Source organism: Diabrotica virgifera, chromosome 7 (genome assembly GCF_917563875.1).
Source record: "Diabrotica virgifera virgifera chromosome 7, PGI_DIABVI_V3a".
Classification (NCBI taxonomy): Eukaryota; Metazoa; Arthropoda; class Insecta; order Coleoptera; family Chrysomelidae; genus Diabrotica; species Diabrotica virgifera.
This window is the reverse complement of record NC_065449.1, coordinates 200,776,475-200,791,818: the sequence shown is the minus strand read 5'-3', so window position 1 is coordinate 200,791,818 and position 15,344 is coordinate 200,776,475. Positions and strand designations below refer to the sequence as shown.

The following is a 15,344-nucleotide window of genomic DNA, read 5'->3' as shown; positions in this document are numbered from 1 at the left end:
AAGATTATGCAAAAAAACGAAAAATTTATATTTTGTCCATAAAATATTAAATAAGCATCTCATCTTTATAAGTTTGATCAATGTATCATGATTTTTTTTTGTTATTATTGCGATCGTAAATTGTTAATTAACAATTGTTGCTAAAATATTCGTTTAATTTTCACTGGCTTCTGGAATTACAATTTATACCAAGAAAGCTTTGACGTCACTAAGTTATTTAATTATTGATTAATAATTTCTTACCTAAAACTTTATCTGAAAATTAGAGTTTTTCTTGGAAAAACCCGCATTTTCCGAGAAAAATTTTCGTCGGAGCAAATCGGGAGGAACATATCTCCTTGCAGGATTTAATTGCGGTAAATTTTTATTTGACTGTTTTTGTTGTTAAGTTAAAGTCTTCGGAGTTATAGAGCAATAATTAAAAAAAATACGATTTGTCGGCGCCATTTTTTTATAAAAAAAGTAGCACACTATCTGCGGACTTTGCATACCTATATTATTAATATATAGGATCTTATAATTCGATTCCAGCAATAAAATTTCTGGTAAATAACTTTTCCATGAATTTTGCTAATTAGCCCTGAGTACTTTTAGAGCTTCAATCTTTAGAGCTTCTATAGTCGTATTATCCATAATATTATCTATTAAAGTTGTATTTATCCTCGTCTTTTAACTATCTTATAGAGGATGGTAGCAAATTGAATAACTGCTCGACGAACATATTTTTATAAGTGGCATCTTCTCCAATAAACAACAGGAAAGTACAACACAAACATCTACTCAAAACACAACATGAGAAAAACCGATTTCTTCAAAGGGTATTAAACAGTTACAGCTTAAGTGATTCTCCAAATTATCTTGTTCACTAACATCTCTACATCGTATAAGTCGGAGGGCGAATGTGCAGAGAAAAATTTTATTTTTCAGTGAAAAGTGTAGCAGCGTGACCTTTCACACAGGATAAGTATCTCCGTCGACAGTCACATTCAGTTTATAAAGAGGTAAATACAGCTTCATGATCGTCTGTACACCTGTAACAACTGCATCGTTTGTAATAATCGACCGAGAGTATGCTTTTCTTAGATATTACTGTAAATTATTGATCGTGCAAGAAAAATTTTGGATATGAAGTACAAAAATATAGAGCAAGCTAAATTAGTCCTCTTTGTGCTTTTGGAAGAATATAGTTATATGTAGCGATGTCTTTTGTGATCTGGACTGTAACGATAATATAATTTTGTCGTCTAGAGTACGCCAATGAATTAAGTAAAACGTGTTTTTATACCGTCTCGGATGATATAAAAGACGGAACGAAAAGCCTAGTTGATTATTCTTAGAGCGTTGATCGAAGAATAATAAACAACAACGAGGTATAAGATGTGAGTTATCCCGAGCATTTTCTCCTATCGTTTTGGTGCACTGAACGGATCCGACGGTTTATCCTTTTACCTATCCTATACGAGCGGTGATCGTATTTATTTCAATACATGTCTTTTCCCCTGATGAGTTGAGCGAGATGTCCTATCCTTATACGTCCACTTCATATTAATAAATGTAGTTCCTAATCCACGCGATCATCGGTAGTATTCATTCATGTACCAAATACCATCACATCGATCCGAACCTAATGTTCGATACGTAGGTTATAAATAGAGCTCGGGAAATATGCAAAATGCATATTAAGTGCATATTTGCATATTTTGGATAAATTTTATAAGTGCCTATGCATTTATTAAAAGTGCATATTTTGAGTTATTTATGAAAAACCGCTTTAAAACATGAATTTTTTCACGAGAAATCAAAATTTTTGATCTTTGATAACTTATAGTCGGAGAGATAGAAGCGGATTTTGTGCGTGAAAAGTAGTATGTATATGGGGGGTATGTTGAATTAGTTGTGTTCATGACTTTCCCCAACGGCCGGAAACCAGAGTGAAGGACGAGGGAAGTTATAAGGGGTCAAAGTAGCGGTTTTTATTATTTTTTTTTGTGACGCTCATGATCGAGCTCGAGTGCACCGAAATTTGGGAATAAATAGGTCATGACGTAAATAAGTAAAATCTCTAGGGGCGGAACGCTGCGTGGTCGACAAAGGGGTTGGGGTAGGGGTGAATATAAAAAATATAAAGGGTTTTTTGCGACGTTCCTGATTGAGATCAGTGATGAGAGCACCAAAATTTGGAAATAAGTAGACCATGACATAACTAAGTAAAATCCCCAGAGCCGGAAACCAATGTTGGGGACGAGGGTAGTTATAAGGGTTCAAATTCGCGGTTTTTATTATTTTTTGTGACGCTCATGATCGAGATAGTGCACCAAAATTTGGGAATAAGTAGACCATGACATAACTAAGTAAGATCCCTAGAGCCGGATATCAGAGTGGGGGACGAGGGTAGTTATAAGAGGTCAAATTTGCAGTTTTTGTTATTTTTTATGTGACGCTCATGATCGAGATAGTGCACCAAAATTTGGGAATAAGTAGGTCATGACGTAGCTAAGGGGGTGGCATTCACCCCCAGGGTAAAAGCGCAAGTTGGCACTATTTCACTCTTGTTTATTGAGGTATCGTCTAACCATTCACCGATTTTCGTGAAAATCGATGAAGGTTGACTGAAGGTCGAAGGTAGTAGTTGATTTTTACCTTCAGCGACGACACTATAGAAAATAAATTGAAATTCAATAATAGAAATGCGCATATTTTGTAAGATCATAAATTAGTACACTACAAGTAGTCGCAAAATAATTAATTTTTTTATTTTAAGTATGATTTTCTTTTAAGACGGGAAGATGGGGAGGTTTTCTTGGGGTTGTAGCTCAATAATCTAAATGCACGTATTTTGAAAGTTTATTCTTCGAATTTATACACTATACGAATTATACAGGGTGTAACAAAAATACAGGTCATAAATTTAATCACATATTCTGGGACTAAAAATAATTGGATTGAACTTAACTTACCTTAGTACAAATGTGAACATAAAAAAAGTTACAGCCCTTTTAAGTTACAAAATGAATATCGATTTTTTCGAATGTATCGAAAACTATTGCAGATTTTTTATTAAAAATGGACATGTGGCATTCTTACGGCAGTAGCATCTTAAAAAAAAATTATAGTGAAATTTGGAAACCCCATAAAGATTTTATGGGGGTTTTGTTCCTTTAAACCCCCCCCCCAAACTTTTGTGTACGTTCCAATTAAATTATCATTGTAGTACTATTAGTTAAACATAATGTTTTTAAAACTTTTTTGCCTCTTATTACTTTTTCGAAAAATCAGTTTTTATCGAGATATTTCGAATATTTTTCAAATCCACCACATATTTGTATATGGTTAAGTACGATTATGGAGACTTGGTAATAATATGAACATTTATTTATAATTTACATTTTTAGGGATATTTTGAACCATATTAAAAAAGAAGTCACATCTCGATAAAAAGTGCCTTTTCGAAAAAATACAAAGAGGCAAAAAATTTTAAAAACACTGTGTTTAAAACTAATGGTACCGCAGTAATATTTTAATTGGAACGTACACAAACATTTGGGGGTTTAAAAGAACAAAACTCCCATAAAATTTGTATGTAAACATATTGAAAAATAAGCCTCAACTCGATAAAAACTCCCTTATCGAAAAAATACTAGGAGGCAAAAAAGTTTTAATAATATTGAATGTAACTAATGGTACCACAATAATAATTTAATTGAGACGTACACAAAAGTTTGGGGGGGTTTAAGGGAACAAAATCCCCATAAAATTTTTATGGGGTGCGCAAATTTCACTATAATTTTTCTTTAAGAGGCTCCTGCCATAAGAATGCCACATATCCATTTTCAATAAAAAATCTCCAATAGTTTTCGATATATTCGAAAAAATCGATTTTCATTTTGTAACTTCAAAGGGCTGTAATTTTTTTTATGTGCATATTTGTACCAAGGTAAGTTAGGTTCATTCGAACTATTTTTGGTCCTAGAATATGTGATTTAATTTATGAGCTGTATTTTTGTTACACCCTGTATATTCGATACGATATAGTTTAATTTTTCTCTACATTTTTCTCTTGAGTTCAATCAGTTAAAGGGTTATTCGACGGTTAAGGGTTAAGGGATAAGCTCAAAAATCTAAGCTATATCAATTCGAAAGCTCATAAATAGATCGTAATTCCACCTCAAAGAACAACTCAATATCTCTATTTTTAAATAGTAGGAGGGGGCTGAGTCAGCCTCCACAAAAATATTAAATTCTTGCCCAATATAACGAGCCCGAAATTTTTAATCTACGGTATATAAGCTCATAAATAGCTCGTAATAATTTAGCGCTATTTGTATTTTAATCTCTACAAGGTCGAGGGTCAGCTCAACAGGGCTGAAATAGAAAGAAGTTTTTCCGCGTATAAACAATTATTATCAAATAGACGGCACAGTTTTTCTCTAGAAAATTTGAAAAAATATTTAATATTAAACAGTTTTAACTTTAATAACGTTATAATAAAGAATGATGATGACGATGATGAATATAAAGATTGCTGCATTTTTTATTGTTAAGCATATTTTAGTGCATATTTGAAAGGTTTTTGTGCATATTTGCATATATATTTTTGGGCATTTTAAGTGCGTATTTCCTGAGCTCTAGTTATAAATATATTTTATAACGAAATTAGCGAGTAGTTAAGGCTAATTATATTTTGTATGTTTTGATTATAAATAAAAATGTCTTAAAAAGCGAACCTTTGTCTTCGGCTGTATTTTGTTACCTGGAGCATCAAATACATCGACAACGTTACAAGACAAATGAATTCATACATTCTTTTCAATTTGCTCTATTAATTCTTTCGTTGTTTTTTGCTACAAATGGCAACCAATTTGTTTTAACACAATACAGTATAACAATAACATAACATACCACTGACCAACGTTAACAGTGTGACACGATATTTACTTCTTAGGTACTGTTCTATGTTTCTTTCTCTTACCTCTTTGTCTATTCTATCCTATCCCTCCAATTTTATCATTTTGTACCTCATTTTCTCTTCTCGTCTGGTTGTCATTTTAATATTTTCTTAGATGTTCGCTTGTTTATCTATTTTTTGTACATCTTTTGTTAATAAATCATCTGTAATTGTTTGTTTGGTTCCCATTATTTATCCAATCCGTCCGTTGTTAATTATTCTTTCTTTTTTGGATCTTCCTGTCTGTTCTTCATTATCTGTCTGTCGATCAATAAGAGTCGTCCAGATTGCCGAATGCAGTTTTGAGAAATTAAGATCGGTCAAGTCAAATAAAACGAATAGCAAGAATATTATAAAAAATTGGTAACCGAAAACCACCCCCAATTCAAAGAATCAGATATATATACAGGGTGTCCCGGAAAATAGTGCGTTCCTTAAAGGTATAGGTAGAAGGCACCATGTAGAACAAAAAACTCTTATAACATTTTTTTCTAAATGCAACCGTTTGACCAAAAAATTAAAATGTATTTTGGTAGGCAAATTTAAATCTGACAACTATGTGCGGTATGCAAATTTAAGCATAGACAGTCCCATGTAAATAAATAGGTAGAAGATAGATAGTAAACAGATAGTATTAAAGAATCCTATTTATTAGTATTAGTGTCAATGCCGAAAATGTTTTCGAATAGTGAGTGTATTACCTATTATGTTATTATTACCTATGAATGGTGTTTGTGAAAGGTTACTTGAAACATCTATTCGGTATAATAATTATTTTCAAGTAAGTACAACTTAGTTATTTCAGTTCACAAGTAAACAAATTACTGAGACATTATCTGGTGTATTTAAGTTCCACTGTAAACTATTAAAACTATGTAATTCAGTTAAAGCCCTCAGCAATACTCAGCATTCAACCCATTTAAACCTTACTAAATTAAATACATAATACTAGTTCAGTTAAAAGATATGTTTTTATGTTAAAAGAAAAGATGTGTAATTCGTTTAAAATTATGCAATAGGTATTTCAATACATTTCAAAAGAAAATAATTTTAGTAAACAAATAGTAAATACATAAGTATTACCTACTATTAGGTTGGATTATTTTAAATACTGTTAATCACAATCACAAACGAGTTCTTATTATGTTATTATTCCGTAGTGCGTACGATGTTGCCAGTTTATTAAAATTTCCAAACATTAAAATACAGGTATATGGAAAACAATGTTAACTTTTTTTTGGAAATGGTTAACTTTAGAAAAAAATGGTATAGGACTTTTTTGTTCCAAATTGTGTATTCTCTCCATACCTTAAAGGAACGCACTATTTTCCCGGGACACCCTGTATACGGAACATAAATCCATACACATGGTAAAATCGAATTAAGCCTGGCTGAGGTAAAAAGAACGATAAAAACTCTAAAGAATAAAATAAAGAATAAAATAGCAGAGGGCCCCGGTGGAATACCAAATGAACGGATAAAAAACGGATCGGAAAAGCTATTCCGCATGATACACAAAATGTTTGAGAGAACACTGAACGAAGAAGACTTACCGGCAGAATGGACTCAGCATATACATATGTATTATGACATTAGTAAGAAAGAAAACAGAAAAACTGCGACAACTATCGATAAATCAGTATTATATCGTATTAGTATAAGAGCTGTGAGACATTTTTGAGTAGGTATTTTAGGCAACCTGAAAATTTTTCAGATGACTCTTCCATGATAGCCTAATACAAAAATGACGGTCTGGCTGGAGGGTAGCGGTAATTTTCCCCAAAAATCCCCCCCAAAGTTAAAAAAGGGTAAAAATTGTTATTACAAAAAATATCATTGACGTGACTTTAAAGTAAATTTAAATATTCAATTATAAAAAAAATAAGAGGACAGGCGATTTGAGGGCGATTTTAACTCTGCAAGATACTTGCATGGGCACCCCAGGATTATTTTCAGGGGATGCATCTGAAGTTCAGAAGATTTCATCTGAATCTGTACATACTATTAACGAGTATAAAACATACAACTATACATGCAAAGCTATGTACATTCCTTCCGGACAGGGAACTACAATTAATATTTTGACAGGGTATTTTTTAATATTAAAAATAAATATTCTAAAAATACAGGTTTTTTTGGTGAAATTTTCCAACTGCCATGTGATCGAACAAATTACGCGTGCATATAAATGAAAAGCGCTATAGGTAAGCAGCAGTGTGAGAAAGAGCGTATAGCTGTTTGCTTCCTCTGTTGTACCTGAGCGAGTCCGTTCGCTCGAGAAAAATCACGTGACCTGGCGATCCCATGTTGCTGTGCCTCGAAACGTCAGTAATTTATATAATAATTACTCGAAACGAGTAAATATTATATATTATAGTTTTTTAAGTAAGTTTTTCTTAATTAAAGGAAAATAATACGTACTATACAATAGATTTTGCAAATACAATAAAAAAAGACAAATTTATTATTATAAAGATATAGGTAGAAACATATAAAAGTATAAACTAAATTAATTCTGTGTCCGAATCTTGTACTTCTTCTTCAAACTCCTCATCTGAGCCTAAATATTCATTCTCTTCTTCTTCGTCAGACTCCCCTCGAGACTCAGATTCCTCTTCTACATGATCTGTAAATAGTTGTAATATGTATTTAGAATTAATTAAAAATTAATTAATGATTAATTAATTGAGTTGCTACGTATTCTCTGTCCTTTTATACGGAGTCGAAGCCTGGACAGTCACGGGCGCATCTGAAGATAGACTTGCCATTGTTGAGATGTGGTGTTATCGAATAATGTAAAAAATATCATGGGCACAACACGTAACAAACACGGAAACATTAAGAAAGATAAAAAAGGCAAAACAAATACTCAACACTATGAAGGAAAGAAAAATGAGCTACTTTGGTCATATACTAAAAAATAAAAAACATGGTGTGATTTATAATATAAGGAAAAGTATTAAGTATTAGTTATATAAGTAAGAATACGTAGCAACTTAATTAATTAAGCACTAATTAATTTTTAATTAATTCTAAATACATATTTACAACTATTTACAGATCAGGTAGAAGAGGAATCTGAGTCTCGAGGGGAGTCTGACGAAGAAGAAGAGAATGAATATTTATTTTGCCTCATTTTTCTTTCCTTTATATTGTTGAGTATTTCTTTTGCCTTTTTCATCTTTCTTAATGTGTCCGTGTTTGTTACGTGTTGTGTTCATGATATTTTTTATATTATTCAATAAAAGCACATCTCAAAAATGGCAAGTCTTCTTTCAGATGCGCCCGTGATTGTCCAGGCTTCGACTCCGTATAAAAGGACACAGAATACGTAGTAACTCAATTAAATTATGGCTAATTAATTTTTAATTATTTATAAATACATATTACAACTATTTACTGATCATGTAGAAGAGGAATCTGAATCTCGATGGGAGTCTGACGAAGAAGAAGACAGTGAATATTTAAGCTCAGATGAGGAGTTTGAAGAAGAAGTACAAGATTCGGACACAGAATTAATTTAGTTTATACTTTTATACTTCTCTACCTATATATTTATAATAATAAATCTGTCTTTTTCTATCATATTTGCAAAATCTATTGTATAGTACGTATTATTTTCCTTTAATTAAGAAAAATTTACTTAAAAAACTATAATATATAATAATTACTCTAACGTTTTGAGGCACAACAACATGGGATCGCCAGGCCACGTGATTTTTCTCGAGCGAACGGACTCGCTCAGGTACAACAGAGGACGAAAACAGCTATCGGTATACGCGCTTTCTCACACTGCTGCTTACCTATAGCGCTTTTCATTTATATGCACGCGTAATTTGTTTGATCACATGGCAGTTGGAAAATTTCACCAAAAAAAAACCTGTCTTTTTTAGAATATTTATTTTTAATATTAAAAAATACCCTGTCAAAATAATAATTGTACTTCCCTGTCTGGAAGGAATGTACATAGCTTTGCATGTATAGTTGTATATTTTATACTCGTTAATAGTATGTACAGATTCAGATGAAATCTTCTGAAGTTCAGATGCGTCCCCTGAAAATAATCCTGGGGCGCCCATGCAAGTATCATGCAGAGTTAAAATCGCCCTCAAATAGCCTGGCCTGTTTATTTTCTTCATACTTGAATATTTAAATTTACTTTAAAGTCACGTCAATGATATTTTTTGTAATAACAATTTTTACCCTTTTTTAACTTTGGGGGGATTTTTGGGGAAAATAACCGCTACCCTCCAGCCAGACCGGCATTTTTGTATTAGGCTATCGTGGAAGAGTCACCTGAACAATTTTCAGGTTGCCTAAAATACCTACTCAAAAATGTCTCACAGCTCTTGGACCATATAGGCAGGCTGTATGGAATAAACTTAAAGGAAAAATCAGAAATTACAAAAATTAGATAAAGGAGAAAATCAGAGAAGACCAGAAAGGTCTCACAGCGGGAAAAGAATGCTTAGATCATAGTTACACAATCAAGCAACTAATAGAAAAAGAATGGCCAAAAATAGATCCGTTCGTCTGGCTTTTGTAGATCTTAAGAAGGCATATGTCTCGATACCTAGAACCAAGCTATGGAAAGCAATGGAATACATCGAAGTTTCACTAATATTAATAAAGGCAGTAAAGGCGCTCTACAAGAACAAAATTAGCTATCAAAACCGGCAATATAATATACCGGGTGTCCACTTATATTTTCCCCCATTTTAATTGCCTATAACTTTTAAACGACTCAAGATAGAAATATGTGGTTTTCGCTGAAATGTTTTAATTTTGTTTAAATTGTTTAAATGTTTAAATTTTTGATATCGCTTTGAATACGAAAAAAAAATGGCGGATTTTTGAAAAACAACGTTGTTGACATTTTTTTAATGGAAAACCCAGTATATTTTTTGTAAATTGAAAGAAATATCATTTACCTATCCAGCGATATAACGTTTTCCAAAATCGGTTGTCAAATCACTGAGTAATTAATTTTTAAAATGAGAGGTGCAACGTGGATATCACATAGCTAAATAATATAACTAAGCAAACATTGCATCTCTCGTTTTAAAAATTAATTGCTCACTTATTTGACAACCGATTTAAAAAAATATATCGCTAGATATGTAAATGACCGTTTTTTTAAGTTACAAAAAAAATATGCTCGGTGTTTTAATAAAAAAAGTCAACAACGTTTTTTTTTCAAAAATCCGCCATTTTTTATTTAAAAGCGATATAAAAAATGGTCATTTACTTAAAAAACTTGAAAAAACGGTCATTTAACTATCCAGAAATATAAATTTTTTTAAAATCGGTTGTTAAATGAGTGAGCAATTAATTTTTAAAATGAGAGATGCAATGTGGAAATCACATAACATAATATCAATTTGCTTAGTTATATTATTTAGGTATGTGATATCCACGTTGCACCTCTCATTTTAAAAATTAATTACTCAGTGATTTGACAACCGATTTTGAAAAACTATATTGACGGATAGGTAAATGATCTTTCTTTCAATTTAGAAAAAAATGTACTGGGTGTTCCATTAAAAAAAGTCAACAATGTTTTTTTCAGAAACCGCCATTTTTTTTGTATTTGAAAGTGATATAAAAAGTTCAATCCATTCAGCCAAAACTCTTGCTAAAATAAAACATTTCAGCGAAAACCGCAGATTTCTATCTTGAGCCGTTTAGAAGTTATAGGCAATTAAAATGGGGGAAAGTATAAGTGTACACCCGGTATAGGCCGTTTAGGATGACAAAATGACTACTAAAAGGCTGCTCCACATCCTACCCTGTTCAAAATATTCCTAGAAAAAAACCTGAAACCGTGGAAAAAACAGTGCGAAGGAATGGGTATACCAGTAAGGAAGGAGTATCTACACTCACCGGCAGAGAAAACGGACACCCCAAAAAATGGGTCATATTTAATGTCTTGTATTTCCTAAACCTGATGTCCGATTTAAGTAATTTTTTGAATATGTTATAGCCTTATTATTTATCAATATCGCTGTAATAATATTGTTGCTAGACAGGTACATTGTCATTGTATACAGGGTGTACGAATCAAACTGCGTTTTTTCTCAAACTTTGGAACACCCTGTGGAATGTTATAGCTTTTATAAAATACTAAAATTAAAACCCGACTATAGCCACAGGTTTTCTTAACATTCTGTTTTTTTATTCATTCGCTTATGTTGGATAATAAAAAAGTTAGGCACTTTAACAAATACCCCTGTTTTTCGTCAATACAGGGTGTTTTTCAATAAGTAAGGCAAGCTTTAAGGGGTAATTCTGCATGATAAAATAATGACAGTTTGCTTTATAAACTTATGCCCGCAAATACTTCGTTTCTGAGATAGGAGGTGTTGAAATTGTTCTTACAAACTGACGATTTATTTATTGCTCTAAAACGGTTCGTGATATGCAAATGAAATTTGGTAGATTTGAAGAGCTAGTTATTGCGCATTTTTTGGCATACAATTGAGAATTTTATATTCACCATTGGCGTGCATACGGGATATATCTAAAATATTTTTACCCGTATATAGCAAAATTATGTTGCATCGGAGATTTAAAATGCGTTTATTTCGAAAACGGTTAAGTTTAGCGAGATGAATGTAGTATATCTTTTTTAAGTAAAAATATTAAGAGAATTAAATTTTTTATTTAAAAAGTATGTAGAGTGGGTGATGAAAAACGTTGAACGTGTTAAATGAGTGCTGAAAGACGTATGTGGCGCCCTCTGGGCAAAACGTCATTTTGGTAGCGAATTTAGATTTCTCGTCCAAAAAAACCCTCGCTTACCAAATTTCGTGTTGTAAGCTTATGCCTGTCAGGAAATATTCAAGAATAACTAAAATAAAAGTTTAACTTTAACTGAAATACTTTTAATAAAGTATTTCAGTTATTATCAACTTTCGTACTAAGGTAAGTTAGCTTAAATCGACTTATTTTAAGCTCAGGAATCTAAGGTAAGCCCATTCTTTACCAAACACCCTATATAGAGCTTTTTTAGAAACAATATTTGAATTCATTGAATTAAATATACATTTTCACATACAACTTCTCTCACTACCTACATATGTACATTCAAAACGAAAAATTTCTCATGCAGTGAGAAAAGTCGGCCATTGCAGTGAGAAATATTTTTTCTCACGGGTTTTCCTACGGTTTTCCATTATATGATCGCCGTTTCCATGGTAACATGCAAAATGCAATAGTATATTGTACAACAAGTGAGAAAAAAGACATATTACTCACGAGCGCAGAAGATTGTGGCACAAGCCGAGGCACGAGGCGTGTGCCGCAAATTAAGCGAGGGAGAAATATTATGTCATTTCCTCATGTGTTATACACTGTACTTTTTCTATGGATGCAGTTTTGTCAAGACTTCAAACTTCAAAATTAAATAATTTAGGTGCTTTTAGGTTTATTATATGCATAAATTGAAATAAAATACATATATATGTAGGTATTTAATATTCTTAAAATTATATACGTTATTTATGTAGGATTGTAAATATTTTATCTTAATTTTTAAGATAACCTGTATATCATTTTTCTTAATTATTGGTACGAGAACGGGATAAGAGTCTCACACATATGGACCTACGTTGGCACAGATGGGTGGAACTAATTGGGGATTACGACGGTAGCGGAATACTTTTAACTTTATAAGTAAGAATAACATTCGCCGCTGTGAACCAAATTTTATTACTAATAGGGATCGAACTTTATTGTAGTAGAATTTTAATAGTTTCTGATTTTAAGCATAAAGAGGGGAAGACAGTAGGCTGCTTAGGTTGTATAGTCAGTCGATTCTAACATCTTAAACGCGACAGACCTGTTCTTAGGTTAGGGATAATACTTAAACGGATATTATATTGATTAGACGCAAATTATCTATAAATACATTTCCCTTTTGTAAGAATAAGAACACGTAAGAATTTTGGTCGTAAATTACACAAGCACTTTTACATTTCGTTAATTTAATGGTATCAATAATTTAGTCATCTATTTTATTAATTAAAACTATTAAACATCAAACGGACTTTTATTACGATCGTCTTTAAGGAAAATCTACATTTGGGGGCTCAAACCACGGATCTAAGAAAGACAATTTTGTTATAAAGTTCGCGAAATACCGTAAAGTGACGTGTAATTAAAAAAATCGGCTCAGATGACGTGACGTAATTTTTGGAAATTGTTTATGACTGTTCGGGAAACGTGGAAACTGTTGGTGATTTTCGGACTTTTTTAAACTATTGGTGACTTCCGGACTTTGTGAACTGTTGGTGAATGGTTGTGTTGGTGGAGCAGCAGGCTAGTACAGTGTAGGCGATGTTAGGCAATTACGACGGCTGTTTGGGCAGTGAAGACGACGACGACGAGACGCAATCATAGCAAGCAGTATTACCAAGGAGAAATCAGGTGTGTTTGTTCCAATATTTTAAAAGTAGTCAAGACACTTTGGTCTGGTGACTGGAAATTAGAAATCTGACCAAAGATTATTTTTTTCGAGGAGCTGTGAACTGGAACTTTGACGATAAACAGTGAATGTTGCGAAAGAACTATCATAAATCATTTAACGATTAACTTTTTTTTGTGTTTCATTGTTTTCTTTTTGTTCATTTATTTTAATAAATCCTAACTTTGTTAGTATTTGTAGTAAATATTGATAATTTTCAAGTAAAAGCGACTACAATTCTACAGTTCACAAGTACCTACAATTTGCACACGGGAAAAAATAATCTAACTTTTTAGTTAAAAGATAATTTATCTTTTTATTTTTGTATTTTTTATTTTTTATTTTAGTTAAGTATATACCTTTTTAAAATGCAGTCTAAACAATCTCTTAACGATTTTCCAAAAATTAGCTTAAACCTTAAAAATTCGGCATTAAGTGCTCTTAAGGCGTTGCATGTTGTCGCGTACGGGGATAAAGGGTTACCGCGACAAACTAGGAAGAATTTGCGAAATTTTACAAATTTTGCGTGGGATAAAGAATCCCAGGAATATTCCACAAAATTAGACGACATTAAAAACAAACTAAGTATGCCGGACTTAGTAGCAGTTTGCAGTGTTTTAGATCTGAACTACACTGGTTCAGAAGATGACGTGATTGAACGTATTTGTTCATTTTTGAACGACTTCAATCTTGAAGACGAGAATGACGATGAAGACGAAGTCGCTAGCGATGATGACGGTGATAAAGACGTTTATCACGGGGAAAACGGTAAAGACGTTACCGAAGACGATCGCTATAATGAAGATAACGACGCAAATAGTGATAAAGACGCTTATCACGATGAAGAAGGTAAAGACGTTACCGACGACGATAATAATGATGACGATATGGATGATGAAAGGACGACGGATTTATTTACGAGGAATAGATCAAAATCAAACAAAATGACATGAGGTAGATTGAATGATTCATGTGCCTTAACTTTTAGAGACGTAGAGGATGGTATAAGAAATTTCGACGGAAAAGACGATTATCCCATAGGAAAATGAATCGCTGATTTTGAAGGAATTTCCAATCTGATGGGATGGAATGATTTGCAAATGCTAATTTTTGGTAAACGATCTCTAAAAGGAATAGCTAAACTGTATATACAGTCAGAGAAAGGAGTTAATAGCTGGAAGCTCTTGAAGAAGAGACTAACAACAGAGTTTGAGAAAAAAATAAGTAGTGCCGAAATACACAAAATGCTGATGAATAGAAAGAAGAAACAAGGTGAAAGCGTACAGGAGTATGTACTTAAAATGAGAGAAATCGGTAGCAGAGGAAACATCGAGAATGAAGTCATAATGCAGTATATAATTGAGGGAATTATGGACGACCCTGCTAATAAAGTAATACTTTATGGTGCCAAAAATTTCAATGACTTTAAAGAGAAGATTAAACTGTACGAATTGATTAAAAAACAGACGACGCAAAAATCAGTTAAAACAGAGACGCATAAAAAGACGTGGACAACCGAGGAAGTAAGACGAGATGAAAGAAGAGCGCCTCAAAGTAGGAATAAAAAAGAAGAAAAATGTTTCAGTTGTAAAATTCAGGGACACAGATCGATGGATTGTCCTAACAAAGCCAAGGGAATAAAATGTTTTAAATGCCATCAATTTGGACACAGGTCTTTTCGATGCAATGAGAAAGAAGAACCATCAACTACTGGACATGTAAATGTTGTTAACTTGGGGTATAAAAACTCGGTAACATTGAAGGTTGGAAAATTATCACTACGTGCATTATTGGATACAGGAAGTAACATTAGTTCAGTACGAAAAGATATTTTTGAAAAATATTTTGATGACGTGATTCTTTCACAAAACATATTAGATTTAAGTGGATTAGGAGGTATTGTCGAAGCGAAGATCGGTGGAATATGCGCATTTT

The 15,344-nt window shown here is 32.5% G+C and overlaps 1 protein-coding gene across 1 annotated transcript in view; it reads left to right on the top strand.

Annotated features, from left to right (window-relative positions):
- LOC126888697 (protein PFC0760c-like) overlaps positions 1-14,362 on the top strand; it is a 35,677-nt gene extending 21,315 nt beyond the window's left edge. The window contains exon 2 of the mRNA XM_050657070.1: positions 13,757-14,362. Within this exon, the coding sequence (XP_050513027.1) occupies positions 13,757-14,362 (606 nt within the window). The remainder of the gene's footprint in view (positions 1-13,756) is intronic.
- The last annotated feature ends 982 nt before the right edge of the window (positions 14,363-15,344 follow it).